General features: G+C 35.5%; 1 protein-coding gene across 1 annotated transcript in view; it reads right to left on the minus strand.

The window, feature by feature from the left end:
• LOC310873857 (NACHT, LRR and PYD domains-containing protein 3-like) overlaps positions 1 to 14,706 on the minus strand; it is a 59,642-nt gene that overhangs the window by 38,239 nt on the left and 6,697 nt on the right. Inside the window, exon 5 of the mRNA XM_083786408.1 lies at positions 1,989 to 2,102. Within this exon, the coding sequence (XP_083642534.1) occupies positions 1,989 to 2,102 (114 nt within the window). The remainder of the gene's footprint in view (positions 1 to 1,988; positions 2,103 to 14,706) is intronic.

A 14,706-nucleotide genomic window follows, 5' to 3' on the forward strand; every position in this document is an offset into this window, starting at 1 on the left:
TGACAAAAACTAGAAAATATGACCATATTACACCAATCCTAAAATCCTTACATTGGCTACCAGTGTCCCAGAGAATTGATTTTAAAATTGTATTACTTGTCTATAAATCTGTTTGTGGCTTTGGGCCCAGCTACATCTCAGACATGCTGAAGCCCTCCAGAACCCTTAGGTCATCTGAGGCTGGCCTACTGATAGTTCACCCCATAGCTGGAACAAAACATGGTGAAGCAGCATTCCACCATTATGCACCACAAAGCTGGAATAGCATTCCAGGTTACATTAGAAAATCCCCAACCATAGCCATTTTTAAGTCAAATTTAAAAACGTATTTATCCCAATTAACTGTGTTTCTATTAAAGGTGGGAGTATCTGTTGTAATGTAATGTAATTGTATCGCCGGGACAACGCTCCACACGTCCCAAACTCTTCTCCCTTCTGGCTCCAAAACTGTGGAATGCACTTCCCATTGCAGTCAGAACTGCAGCATCACTCCCAATCTTCCGCTGTAGTCTGAAAACCCACCTTTTTAGACTCCATCATGGCCCATAGCACTTACCCTAACCCCTTAGATAGCATTTCTGTAGACTTAGATAGCATCTGATACAGACTTATAGCATGTTATGTAGACAGCACTATAATTGCATTGTATATAGTCATAGCACGCCATAGTACATATGTATAGCATAGTAGTATATATATAGTTTATATGTATAGTCTCATAATATAGATATTCCACTGTTACTTTCTTAGCTTACGCATGTTTTATGATAAATGCTTTTTTTGTGATGTATTCCCATGCTTTTTGTTCTTGCTTATTGTAAGTCGCTCTGGATTAAGAGCGTCTGATAAATGCCTAAATTGTAAATTGTATCTATTATAATCTGTATTAATTTTCAAGTGCACTGTTGCACTCTGTATTTGTTTTTATTCTGTAAAGCACTTTGAATTGCCTTGAGTATGAAAGGTGCTATATAATAAAATTGCCTTGCCTTGCCTTGCCTTATCGTTTGTATTTTTATCACACAGAATGAAAGAAAGAAAAGTGTTTTTATTCCTCCCAAATTGCACCCATGTTCTACCAGTCATAGGCTACTATTGTTAACATATTCTGTATGATAACAACTCCATCATGGCCCGTAGCACTTGCCCTAGCCCTGACGACCTTACATGCATATGCAAAGACTACAGTGTTATAGTGTATATTGTATAGTGTTATAGTGTATATTGTATAGTGTTATAGTGTATATTGTATAGTGTTATAGTGTATATTGTACAGTGTTATGGTGTATATATTGTACAGTGTTATAGTGTATATTGTACAGTGTTATAGTGTATATATTGTACAGTGTTATAGTGTATATTGTACAGTGTTATAGTGTATATATTGTACAGTGTTATAGTGTGTATATTGTACAGTGTTATAGTGTATATATTGTACAGTGTTATAGTGTATATATTGTATAGTGTTATAGTGTATATATTGTATAGTGTTATAGTGTATATTGTATAGTGTTATAGTGTATATATTGTACAGTGTTATAGTGTATATTGTATAGTGTTATAGTGTATATATTGTATAGTGTTATAGTGTATATATTGTATAGTGTTATAGTGTATATATTGTATAGTGTTATAGTGTATATATTGTATAGTGTTATAGTGTATATTGTATAGTGTTATAGTGTATATATTGTATAGTGTTATAGTGTATATTGTATAGTGTTATAGTGTATATATTGTATAGTGTTATAGTGTATATTGTATAGTGTTATAGTGTATATTGTATAGTGTTATAGTGTATATATTGTATAGTGTTATAGTGTATATATTGTACAGTGTTATAGTGTATATTGTACAGTGTTATAGTGTATATATTGTATAGTGTTATAGTGTATATTGTATAGTGTTATAGTGTATATATTGTATAGTGTTATAGTGTATATTGTATAGTGTTATAGTGTATATATTGTACAGGAGGATTGACATACTGTGTATCAGGAGGTCCAGATTCATCCCTGAAGTTAAGAGGAATGTCTTTAGAAAAGTCACTCTTCACAGACAGAAGGCTGGGAGTTGGAGACTCTGCTCTGTGGTACAGACGTCTGGAATCATAGAAATTGTTTGTGTGAATGACATTGTCAATTAGTTTTGTATTTTGTATTGTTACATTCCATTGTACTTCCAAAATACATCTTTTACTTTCATCTCACAGCATTGCAGCAACAAGTAAACTGAATAAAATGGCCAAAAACATAATATAAATTGTTATGTTGTGGTTTTACTAGGCATGTAAAAATTGTAGTTCTAAAACGGTTATAGTCCCAATACTTGATTCTGATTGGAGACACTCGATGTGCTCATCACGCCTCTCACCCGTTGTAAAATCCATGGTAACCTGAGACCTCTTGTGGCTTATTGTTTTATTACAGGGCCTGGCCAAGAGGGGGCGCAAGTACACCAGACTAGGACTATAAGTCAGTAGTAGCCATAGAGTAAGACAGAGTTACCACAACTCCGTTCACTTCATGGGGCTTCAGTCCAATCTTCTACGTCTAGACTTCTATTGGTGAAGAGCATAGCGAACAGTGACAAAGTCCTGGACCGGGAGTTGGCAGAATGCCCTGGACTCAGCTTTCTGCCCCCTCAATGTCCTAACTCTGTCTGACTCTATGGCTCTGGTCTAACAGGAAAGCACCAGCTTGGAGGAAGTGACTTTATTATGTGGCGATAGAGCTTCCAGTCTGTGTTCCTCACTTGGGAAATAAACAACAAGCATCATTTTGTACTTTAACCTTCAGTATTCAAGTTACCACAGAAATATAAAATCTCACTAAATATACAACACAATAACAGGTGATCGTTTAAACATAGCTTGTGGCATACTGTACACATACTGTACACATACTGTACATGCACACAAGCAGCCAGCCTGTCTACTGAACACCACACTGTGATTTGTACCACTTCATTCACAAACTGCTCACACAGTAACTTACAATCTGTAGATGGACTTTGAACAGGGTTGATACGACATTATTAGATGTTATGTCTTGTTATGGAATTTATATAACTTAGCATGAGATCACATGGTTGTGTTATAAAATGTTGTGTATATAATGCTGCTGCATTGTCTGAAACCAAAACAAGTTTTACTCTCATGTACCTGTAGTGTACACAAGATGGAACAATAAAGTTTTATTCTTATGTACCTGTAGTGTACACAGGATGAAACAATAAAGTACAACATTGAACCTTGAATTGTAGGCTATTGGAGGATTGACATACTGTGTATCTGGAGGTCCAGATTCATTATAGTGTATATTGTATAGTGTTATAGTGTATATTGTACAGTGTTATAGTGTATATATTGTACAGTGTTATAGTGTATATATTGTACAGTGTTATAGTGTATATTGTATAGTGTTATAGTGTATATATTGTATAGTGTTATAGTGTGTATATTGTACAGTGTTATAGTGTATATATTGTATAGTGTTATAGTGTATATATTGTACAGTGTTATAGTGTATATTGTATAGTGTTATAGTGTATATATTGTACAGTGTTATAGTGTATATATTGTACAGTGTTATAGTGTATATATTGTACAGTGTTATAGTGTATATTGTATAGTGTTATAGTGTATATATTGTATAGTGTTATAGTGTATATATTGTATAGTGTTATAGTGTATATTGTATAGTGTTATAGTGTATATTGTATAGTGTTATAGTGTATATATTGTATAGTGTTATAGTGTATATATTGTATAGTGTTATAGTGTGTATATTGTATAGTGTTATAGTGTATATTGTACAGTGTTATAGTGTATATATTGTATAGTGTTATAGTGTATATATTGTACAGTGTTATAGTGTATATATTGTACAGTAGTGTTATAGTGTATATATTGTACAGGAGGATTGACATACTGTGTATCAGGAGGTCCAGATTCATCCCTGAAGTTAAGAGGAATGTCTTTAGAAAAGTCACTCTTCATAGACAGAAGGCTGGGAGTTGGAGACTCTGCTCTGTGGTACAGACGTCTGGAATCATAGAAACAAAGAAGTCAATGTATTCAATATGTGTTCAGTTGTTTTGGGAGGTCTGAAGTTTAGTTTTTAGTGACATTGAGATGTTGGAGAACCAAGAGGTGGAAGCGTAGTCAAAGTGACATTGAGATGTTGGAGAACCAAGAGGTGGAAGCGTAGTCAAACTGACATTGAATGAATGAAGCTCCAGCAAGAGTCTGCCCAAAAACATCTCTTTATCGTTTGTATTTTTATCACACAGAAAGAAAGAAAGAAAAGTGTTTTTATTCCTCCCAAATTGCACCCATGTTCTACCAGTCATAGGCTACTATTGTTAACATATTCTGTATGATAACAACTCCATCATGGCCCGTAGCACTTGCCCTAGCCCTGACGACCTTACATGCGTATGCAAAGACTACAGTGTTATAGTGTATATTGTACAGTGTTATAGTGTATATTTTATAGTGTTATAGTGTATATTGTATAGTGTTATAGTGTATATTGTATAGTGTTAGTGTATATTGTATAGTGTTATAGTGTATATTGTATAGTGTTATAGTGTATATTGTATAGTGTTATAGTGTGTATATTGTACAGTGTTATAGTGTATATATTGTACAGTGTTATAGTGTATATTGTATAGTGTTATAGTGTATATTGTACAGTGTTATAGTGTATATATTGTACAGTGTTATAGTGTATATATTGTACAGTGTTATAGTGTATATTGTATAGTGTTATAGTGTATATTGTACAGTGTTATAGTGTATATATTGTACAGTGTTATAGTGTATATATTGTACAGGAGGATTGACATACTGTGTATCTGGAGGTCCAGATTCATCCCTGAAGTTAAGAGGAATGTCTTTAGAAAAGTCACTCTTCATAGACAGAAGGCTGGGAGTTGGAGACTCTGCTCTGTGGTACAGACGTCTGGAATCATAGACATTGTTTGTGTGAATGACATTGTCAATTAGTTTTGTATTTTGTATTGTTACATTCCATTGTACTTCCAAAAGACATCTTTTACTTTCATCTCACAGCATTGCAGCAACAAGTAAACTGAATAAAATGGCCAAAAACATAATATAAATTGTTATGTTGTGGTTTTACTAGGCATGTAAACATTGTAGTTCTAAAACGGTTATAGTCCCAATACTTGATTCTGATTGGAGACACTCGATGTGCTCATGTCTCACTACGCCTCTCACCCATTGTAAAATCCATGGTAACCTGAGACCTCTTGTGACTTATTGTTTTATTACAGGGCCTGGCCAAGAGGGGGCGCAAGTACACCAGACTAGGACTATAAGTCAGTAGTAGCCATAGAGTAAGACAGAGTTATGACAACTCCGTTCACTTCATGGGGCTTCAGTCCAATCTTCTACGGCTAGACTTCTATTGGTGAAGAGCATAGCGAACAGTGACAAAGTCCTGGAGCGGGAGTTGGCAGAATGCACTGCAGGACTCAGCTTTCTGCCCCCTCAATGTCCTAACTCTGTCTGACTCTATGGCTCTGGTCTAACAGGAAAGCACCAGCTTGGAGGAAGTGACTTTATTATGTGGCGATAGAGCTTCCAGTCTGTGTTCCTCACTTGGGAAATAAACAACAAGCATCCATTTTGTACTTTAACCTTCAGTATTCAAGTTACCACAGAAATATAAAATCTCACTAAATATACAACACAATAACAGGTGATCGTTTAAACATAGCTTGTGGCATACTGTACACATACTGTACACATACTGTACATGCACACAAGCAGCCAGCCTGTCTACTGAACACCACACTGTGATTTGTACCACTTCATTCACAAACTGCTCACACAGTAACTTACAATCTGTAGATGGACTTTGAACAGGGTTGATACGACATTATTAGATGTTATGTCTTGTTATGGAATTGATATAACTTAGCATGAGATCACATGGTTGTGTTATAAAATGTTGTGTATATAATGCTGCTGCATTGTCTGAAACCAAAACAAGTTTTAATCTCATGTACCTGTAGTGTACACAAGATGGAACAATAAAGTTTTATTCTTATGTACCTGTAGTGTACACAGGATGAAACAATAAAGTACAACATTGAACCTTGAATTGTAGGCTATTGGAGGATTGACATACTGTGTATCTGGAGGTCCAGATTCATCCCTGAAGTTAAGAGGAATGTCTTTAGAAAAGTCACTCTTCATAGACAGAAGGCTGGGAGTTGGAGACTCTGCTCTGTGGTACAGACGTCTGGAATCATAGAAACAAAGAAGTCAATTTATTCAATATGTGTTCAGTTGTTTTGGGAGGTCTGAAGTTTAGTTTTTAGTGACATTGAGATGTTGGAGAACCAAGAGGTGGAAGCGTAGTCAAAGTGACATTGACTGAATGAAGCTCCAGCAAGAGTCTGCCCAAAAATATGTCTTTATCGGAGTGTAATTTCTCACCTTGAATCGCGGTCTCTTATACCCAAGAGTCAGGTGAGAGATCTTGGTGTTATCCTAGACTCAGATTTAAATTTTAACAGTCATATCAAAACTGTAATTTCATCTGCCTATTATCACCTTAAAAATATTGCAAGAGTTAGAGGAATTATGTCCAAGCAAGACCTAGAAACACTTATACATGCTTTTGTTTCCAGTAGACTGGATTACTGCAATGGTCTGCTCACAGGACTTTCAAACAAAGCTCTTCGTCAACTCCAATTAATTCAGAATGCTGCTGCTAGAGTCGTGACAAAAACTAGAAAATATGACCATATTACACCAATCCTAAAATCCTTACATTGGCTACCAGTGTCCCAGAGAATTGATTTTAAAATTGTATTACTTGTCTATAAATCTGTTTGTGGCTTTGGGCCCAGCTACATCTCAGACATGCTGAAGCCCTCCAGAACCCTTAGGTCATCTGAGGCTGGCCTACTGATAGTTCACCCCATAGCTGGAACAAAACATGGTGAAGCAGCATTCCACCATTATGCACCACAAAGCTGGAATAGCATTCCAGGTTACATTAGAAAATCCCCAACCATAGCCATTTTTAAGTCAAATTTAAAAACGTATTTATCCCAATTAACTGTGTTTCTATTAAAGGTGGGAGTATCTGTTGTAATGTAATGTAATTGTATCGCCGGGACAACGCTCCACACGTCCCAAACTCTTCTCCCTTCTGGCTCCAAAACTGTGGAATGCACTTCCCATTGCAGTCAGAACTGCAGCATCACTCCCAATCTTCCGCTGTAGTCTGAAAACCCACCTTTTTAGACTCCATCATGGCCCATAGCACTTACCCTAACCCCTTAGATAGCATTTCTGTAGACTTAGATAGCATCTGATACAGACTTATAGCATGTTATGTAGACAGCACTATAATTGCATTGTATATAGTCATAGCACGCCATAGTACATATGTATAGCATAGTAGTATATATATAGTTTATATGTATAGTCTCATAATATAGATATTCCACTGTTACTTTCTTAGCTTACGCATGTTTTATGATAAATGCTTTTTTTGTGATGTATTCCCATGCTTTTTGTTCTTGCTTATTGTAAGTCGCTCTGGATTAAGAGCGTCTGATAAATGCCTAAATTGTAAATTGTATCTATTATAATCTGTATTAATTTTCAAGTGCACTGTTGCACTCTGTATTTGTTTTTATTCTGTAAAGCACTTTGAATTGCCTTGAGTATGAAAGGTGCTATATAATAAAATTGCCTTGCCTTGCCTTGCCTTATCGTTTGTATTTTTATCACACAGAATGAAAGAAAGAAAAGTGTTTTTATTCCTCCCAAATTGCACCCATGTTCTACCAGTCATAGGCTACTATTGTTAACATATTCTGTATGATAACAACTCCATCATGGCCCGTAGCACTTGCCCTAGCCCTGACGACCTTACATGCATATGCAAAGACTACAGTGTTATAGTGTATATTGTATAGTGTTATAGTGTATATTGTATAGTGTTATAGTGTATATTGTATAGTGTTATAGTGTATATTGTACAGTGTTATGGTGTATATATTGTACAGTGTTATAGTGTATATTGTACAGTGTTATAGTGTATATATTGTACAGTGTTATAGTGTATATTGTACAGTGTTATAGTGTATATATTGTACAGTGTTATAGTGTGTATATTGTACAGTGTTATAGTGTATATATTGTACAGTGTTATAGTGTATATATTGTATAGTGTTATAGTGTATATATTGTATAGTGTTATAGTGTATATTGTATAGTGTTATAGTGTATATATTGTACAGTGTTATAGTGTATATTGTATAGTGTTATAGTGTATATATTGTATAGTGTTATAGTGTATATATTGTATAGTGTTATAGTGTATATATTGTATAGTGTTATAGTGTATATATTGTATAGTGTTATAGTGTATATTGTATAGTGTTATAGTGTATATATTGTATAGTGTTATAGTGTATATTGTATAGTGTTATAGTGTATATATTGTATAGTGTTATAGTGTATATTGTATAGTGTTATAGTGTATATTGTATAGTGTTATAGTGTATATATTGTATAGTGTTATAGTGTATATATTGTACAGTGTTATAGTGTATATTGTACAGTGTTATAGTGTATATATTGTATAGTGTTATAGTGTATATTGTATAGTGTTATAGTGTATATATTGTATAGTGTTATAGTGTATATTGTATAGTGTTATAGTGTATATATTGTACAGGAGGATTGACATACTGTGTATCAGGAGGTCCAGATTCATCCCTGAAGTTAAGAGGAATGTCTTTAGAAAAGTCACTCTTCACAGACAGAAGGCTGGGAGTTGGAGACTCTGCTCTGTGGTACAGACGTCTGGAATCATAGAAATTGTTTGTGTGAATGACATTGTCAATTAGTTTTGTATTTTGTATTGTTACATTCCATTGTACTTCCAAAATACATCTTTTACTTTCATCTCACAGCATTGCAGCAACAAGTAAACTGAATAAAATGGCCAAAAACATAATATAAATTGTTATGTTGTGGTTTTACTAGGCATGTAAAAATTGTAGTTCTAAAACGGTTATAGTCCCAATACTTGATTCTGATTGGAGACACTCGATGTGCTCATCACGCCTCTCACCCGTTGTAAAATCCATGGTAACCTGAGACCTCTTGTGGCTTATTGTTTTATTACAGGGCCTGGCCAAGAGGGGGCGCAAGTACACCAGACTAGGACTATAAGTCAGTAGTAGCCATAGAGTAAGACAGAGTTACCACAACTCCGTTCACTTCATGGGGCTTCAGTCCAATCTTCTACGTCTAGACTTCTATTGGTGAAGAGCATAGCGAACAGTGACAAAGTCCTGGACCGGGAGTTGGCAGAATGCCCTGGACTCAGCTTTCTGCCCCCTCAATGTCCTAACTCTGTCTGACTCTATGGCTCTGGTCTAACAGGAAAGCACCAGCTTGGAGGAAGTGACTTTATTATGTGGCGATAGAGCTTCCAGTCTGTGTTCCTCACTTGGGAAATAAACAACAAGCATCATTTTGTACTTTAACCTTCAGTATTCAAGTTACCACAGAAATATAAAATCTCACTAAATATACAACACAATAACAGGTGATCGTTTAAACATAGCTTGTGGCATACTGTACACATACTGTACACATACTGTACATGCACACAAGCAGCCAGCCTGTCTACTGAACACCACACTGTGATTTGTACCACTTCATTCACAAACTGCTCACACAGTAACTTACAATCTGTAGATGGACTTTGAACAGGGTTGATACGACATTATTAGATGTTATGTCTTGTTATGGAATTTATATAACTTAGCATGAGATCACATGGTTGTGTTATAAAATGTTGTGTATATAATGCTGCTGCATTGTCTGAAACCAAAACAAGTTTTACTCTCATGTACCTGTAGTGTACACAAGATGGAACAATAAAGTTTTATTCTTATGTACCTGTAGTGTACACAGGATGAAACAATAAAGTACAACATTGAACCTTGAATTGTAGGCTATTGGAGGATTGACATACTGTGTATCTGGAGGTCCAGATTCATTATAGTGTATATTGTATAGTGTTATAGTGTATATTGTACAGTGTTATAGTGTATATATTGTACAGTGTTATAGTGTATATATTGTACAGTGTTATAGTGTATATTGTATAGTGTTATAGTGTATACATTGTATAGTGTTATAGTGTGTATATTGTACAGTGTTATAGTGTATATATTGTATAGTGTTATAGTGTATATATTGTACAGTGTTATAGTGTATATTGTATAGTGTTATAGTGTATATATTGTACAGTGTTATAGTGTATATATTGTACAGTGTTATAGTGTATATATTGTACAGTGTTATAGTGTATATTGTATAGTGTTATAGTGTATATATTGTATAGTGTTATAGTGTATATATTGTATAGTGTTATAGTGTATATTGTATAGTGTTATAGTGTATATTGTATAGTGTTATAGTGTATATATTGTATAGTGTTATAGTGTATATATTGTATAGTGTTATAGTGTGTATATTGTATAGTGTTATAGTGTATATTGTACAGTGTTATAGTGTATATATTGTATAGTGTTATAGTGTATATATTGTACAGTGTTATAGTGTATATATTGTACAGTAGTGTTATAGTGTATATATTGTACAGGAGGATTGACATACTGTGTATCAGGAGGTCCAGATTCATCCCTGAAGTTAAGAGGAATGTCTTTAGAAAAGTCACTCTTCATAGACAGAAGGCTGGGAGTTGGAGACTCTGCTCTGTGGTACAGACGTCTGGAATCATAGAAACAAAGAAGTCAATGTATTCAATATGTGTTCAGTTGTTTTGGGAGGTCTGAAGTTTAGTTTTTAGTGACATTGAGATGTTGGAGAACCAAGAGGTGGAAGCGTAGTCAAAGTGACATTGAGATGTTGGAGAACCAAGAGGTGGAAGCGTAGTCAAACTGACATTGAATGAATGAAGCTCCAGCAAGAGTCTGCCCAAAAACATCTCTTTATCGTTTGTATTTTTATCACACAGAAAGAAAGAAAGAAAAGTGTTTTTATTCCTCCCAAATTGCACCCATGTTCTACCAGTCATAGGCTACTATTGTTAACATATTCTGTATGATAACAACTCCATCATGGCCCGTAGCACTTGCCCTAGCCCTGACGACCTTACATGCGTATGCAAAGACTACAGTGTTATAGTGTATATTGTACAGTGTTATAGTGTATATTTTATAGTGTTATAGTGTATATTGTATAGTGTTATAGTGTATATTGTATAGTGTTAGTGTATATTGTATAGTGTTATAGTGTATATTGTATAGTGTTATAGTGTATATTGTATAGTGTTATAGTGTGTATATTGTACAGTGTTATAGTGTATATATTGTACAGTGTTATAGTGTATATTGTATAGTGTTATAGTGTATATTGTACAGTGTTATAGTGTATATATTGTACAGTGTTATAGTGTATATATTGTACAGTGTTATAGTGTATATTGTATAGTGTTATAGTGTATATTGTACAGTGTTATAGTGTATATATTGTACAGTGTTATAGTGTATATATTGTACAGGAGGATTGACATACTGTGTATCTGGAGGTCCAGATTCATCCCTGAAGTTAAGAGGAATGTCTTTAGAAAAGTCACTCTTCATAGACAGAAGGCTGGGAGTTGGAGACTCTGCTCTGTGGTACAGACGTCTGGAATCATAGACATTGTTTGTGTGAATGACATTGTCAATTAGTTTTGTATTTTGTATTGTTACATTCCATTGTACTTCCAAAAGACATCTTTTACTTTCATCTCACAGCATTGCAGCAACAAGTAAACTGAATAAAATGGCCAAAAACATAATATAAATTGTTATGTTGTGGTTTTACTAGGCATGTAAACATTGTAGTTCTAAAACGGTTATAGTCCCAATACTTGATTCTGATTGGAGACACTCGATGTGCTCATGTCTCACTACGCCTCTCACCCATTGTAAAATCCATGGTAACCTGAGACCTCTTGTGACTTATTGTTTTATTACAGGGCCTGGCCAAGAGGGGGCGCAAGTACACCAGACTAGGACTATAAGTCAGTAGTAGCCATAGAGTAAGACAGAGTTATGACAACTCCGTTCACTTCATGGGGCTTCAGTCCAATCTTCTACGGCTAGACTTCTATTGGTGAAGAGCATAGCGAACAGTGACAAAGTCCTGGAGCGGGAGTTGGCAGAATGCACTGCAGGACTCAGCTTTCTGCCCCCTCAATGTCCTAACTCTGTCTGACTCTATGGCTCTGGTCTAACAGGAAAGCACCAGCTTGGAGGAAGTGACTTTATTATGTGGCGATAGAGCTTCCAGTCTGTGTTCCTCACTTGGGAAATAAACAACAAGCATCCATTTTGTACTTTAACCTTCAGTATTCAAGTTACCACAGAAATATAAAATCTCACTAAATATACAACACAATAACAGGTGATCGTTTAAACATAGCTTGTGGCATACTGTACACATACTGTACACATACTGTACATGCACACAAGCAGCCAGCCTGTCTACTGAACACCACACTGTGATTTGTACCACTTCATTCACAAACTGCTCACACAGTAACTTACAATCTGTAGATGGACTTTGAACAGGGTTGATACGACATTATTAGATGTTATGTCTTGTTATGGAATTGATATAACTTAGCATGAGATCACATGGTTGTGTTATAAAATGTTGTGTATATAATGCTGCTGCATTGTCTGAAACCAAAACAAGTTTTAATCTCATGTACCTGTAGTGTACACAAGATGGAACAATAAAGTTTTATTCTTATGTACCTGTAGTGTACACAGGATGAAACAATAAAGTACAACATTGAACCTTGAATTGTAGGCTATTGGAGGATTGACATACTGTGTATCTGGAGGTCCAGATTCATCCCTGAAGTTAAGAGGAATGTCTTTAGAAAAGTCACTCTTCATAGACAGAAGGCTGGGAGTTGGAGACTCTGCTCTGTGGTACAGACGTCTGGAATCATAGAAACAAAGAAGTCAATTTATTCAATATGTGTTCAGTTGTTTTGGGAGGTCTGAAGTTTAGTTTTTAGTGACATTGAGATGTTGGAGAACCAAGAGGTGGAAGCGTAGTCAAAGTGACATTGACTGAATGAAGCTCCAGCAAGAGTCTGCCCAAAAATATGTCTTTATCGGAGTGTAATTTCTCACCTTGAATCGCGGTCTCTTATACCCAAGAGTCAGGTGAGAGATCTTGGTGTTATCCTAGACTCAGATTTAAATTTTAACAGTCATATCAAAACTGTAATTTCATCTGCCTATTATCACCTTAAAAATATTGCAAGAGTTAGAGGAATTATGTCCAAGCAAGACCTAGAAACACTTATACATGCTTTTGTTTCCAGTAGACTGGATTACTGCAATGGTCTGCTCACAGGACTTTCAAACAAAGCTCTTCGTCAACTCCAATTAATTCAGAATGCTGCTGCTAGAGTCGTGACAAAAACTAGAAAATATGACCATATTACACCAATCCTAAAATCCTTACATTGGCTACCAGTGTCCCAGAGAATTGATTTTAAAATTGTATTACTTGTCTATAAATCTGTTTGTGGCTTTGGGCCCAGCTACATCTCAGACATGCTGAAGCCCTCCAGAACCCTTAGGTCATCTGAGGCTGGCCTACTGATAGTTCACCCCATAGCTGGAACAAAACATGGTGAAGCAGCATTCCACCATTATGCACCACAAAGCTGGAATAGCATTCCAGGTTACATTAGAAAATCCCCAACCATAGCCATTTTTAAGTCAAATTTAAAAACGTATTTATCCCAATTAACTGTGTTTCTATTAAAGGTGGGAGTATCTGTTGTAATGTAATGTAATTGTATCGCCGGGACAACGCTCCACACGTCCCAAACTCTTCTCCCTTCTGGCTCCAAAACTGTGGAATGCACTTCCCATTGCAGTCAGAACTGCAGCATCACTCCCAATCTTCCGCCGTAGTCTGAAAACCCACCTTTTTAGACTCCATCATGGCCCATAGCACTTACCCTAACCCCTTAGATAGCATTTCTGTAGACTTAGATAGCATCTGATACAGACTTATAGCATGTTATGTAGACAGCACTATAATTGCATTGTATATAGTCATAGCACGCCATAGTACATATGTATAGCATAGTAGTATATATATAGTTTATATGTATAGTCTCATAATATAGATATTCCACTGTTACTTTCTTAGCTTACGCATGTTTTATGATAAATGCTTTTTTTGTGATGTATTCCCATGCTTTTTGTTCTTGCTTATTGTAAGTCGCTCTGGATTAAGAGCGTCTGATAAATGCCTAAATTGTAAATTGTATCTATTATAATCTGTATTAATTTTCAAGTGCACTGTTGCACTCTGTATTTGTTTTCATTCTGTAAAGCACTTTGAATTGCCTTGAGTATGAAAGGTGCTATATAATAAAATTGCCTTGCCTTGCCTTGCCTTATCGTTTGTATTTTTATCACACAGAATGAAAGAAAGAAAAGTGTTTTTATTCCTCCCAAATTGCACCCATGTTCTACCAGTCATAGGCTACTATTGTTAACATATTCTGTATGATAACAACTCCATCATGGCCCGTAGCACTTGCCCTAGCCCTGACGACCTTACATGCATATGCAAAGACTACAGTG

Source organism: Protomyctophum parallelum (assembly GCF_964188405.1).
Source record: "Protomyctophum parallelum genome assembly, chromosome: 16".
Classification (NCBI taxonomy): Eukaryota; Metazoa; Chordata; class Actinopteri; order Myctophiformes; family Myctophidae; genus Protomyctophum; species Protomyctophum parallelum.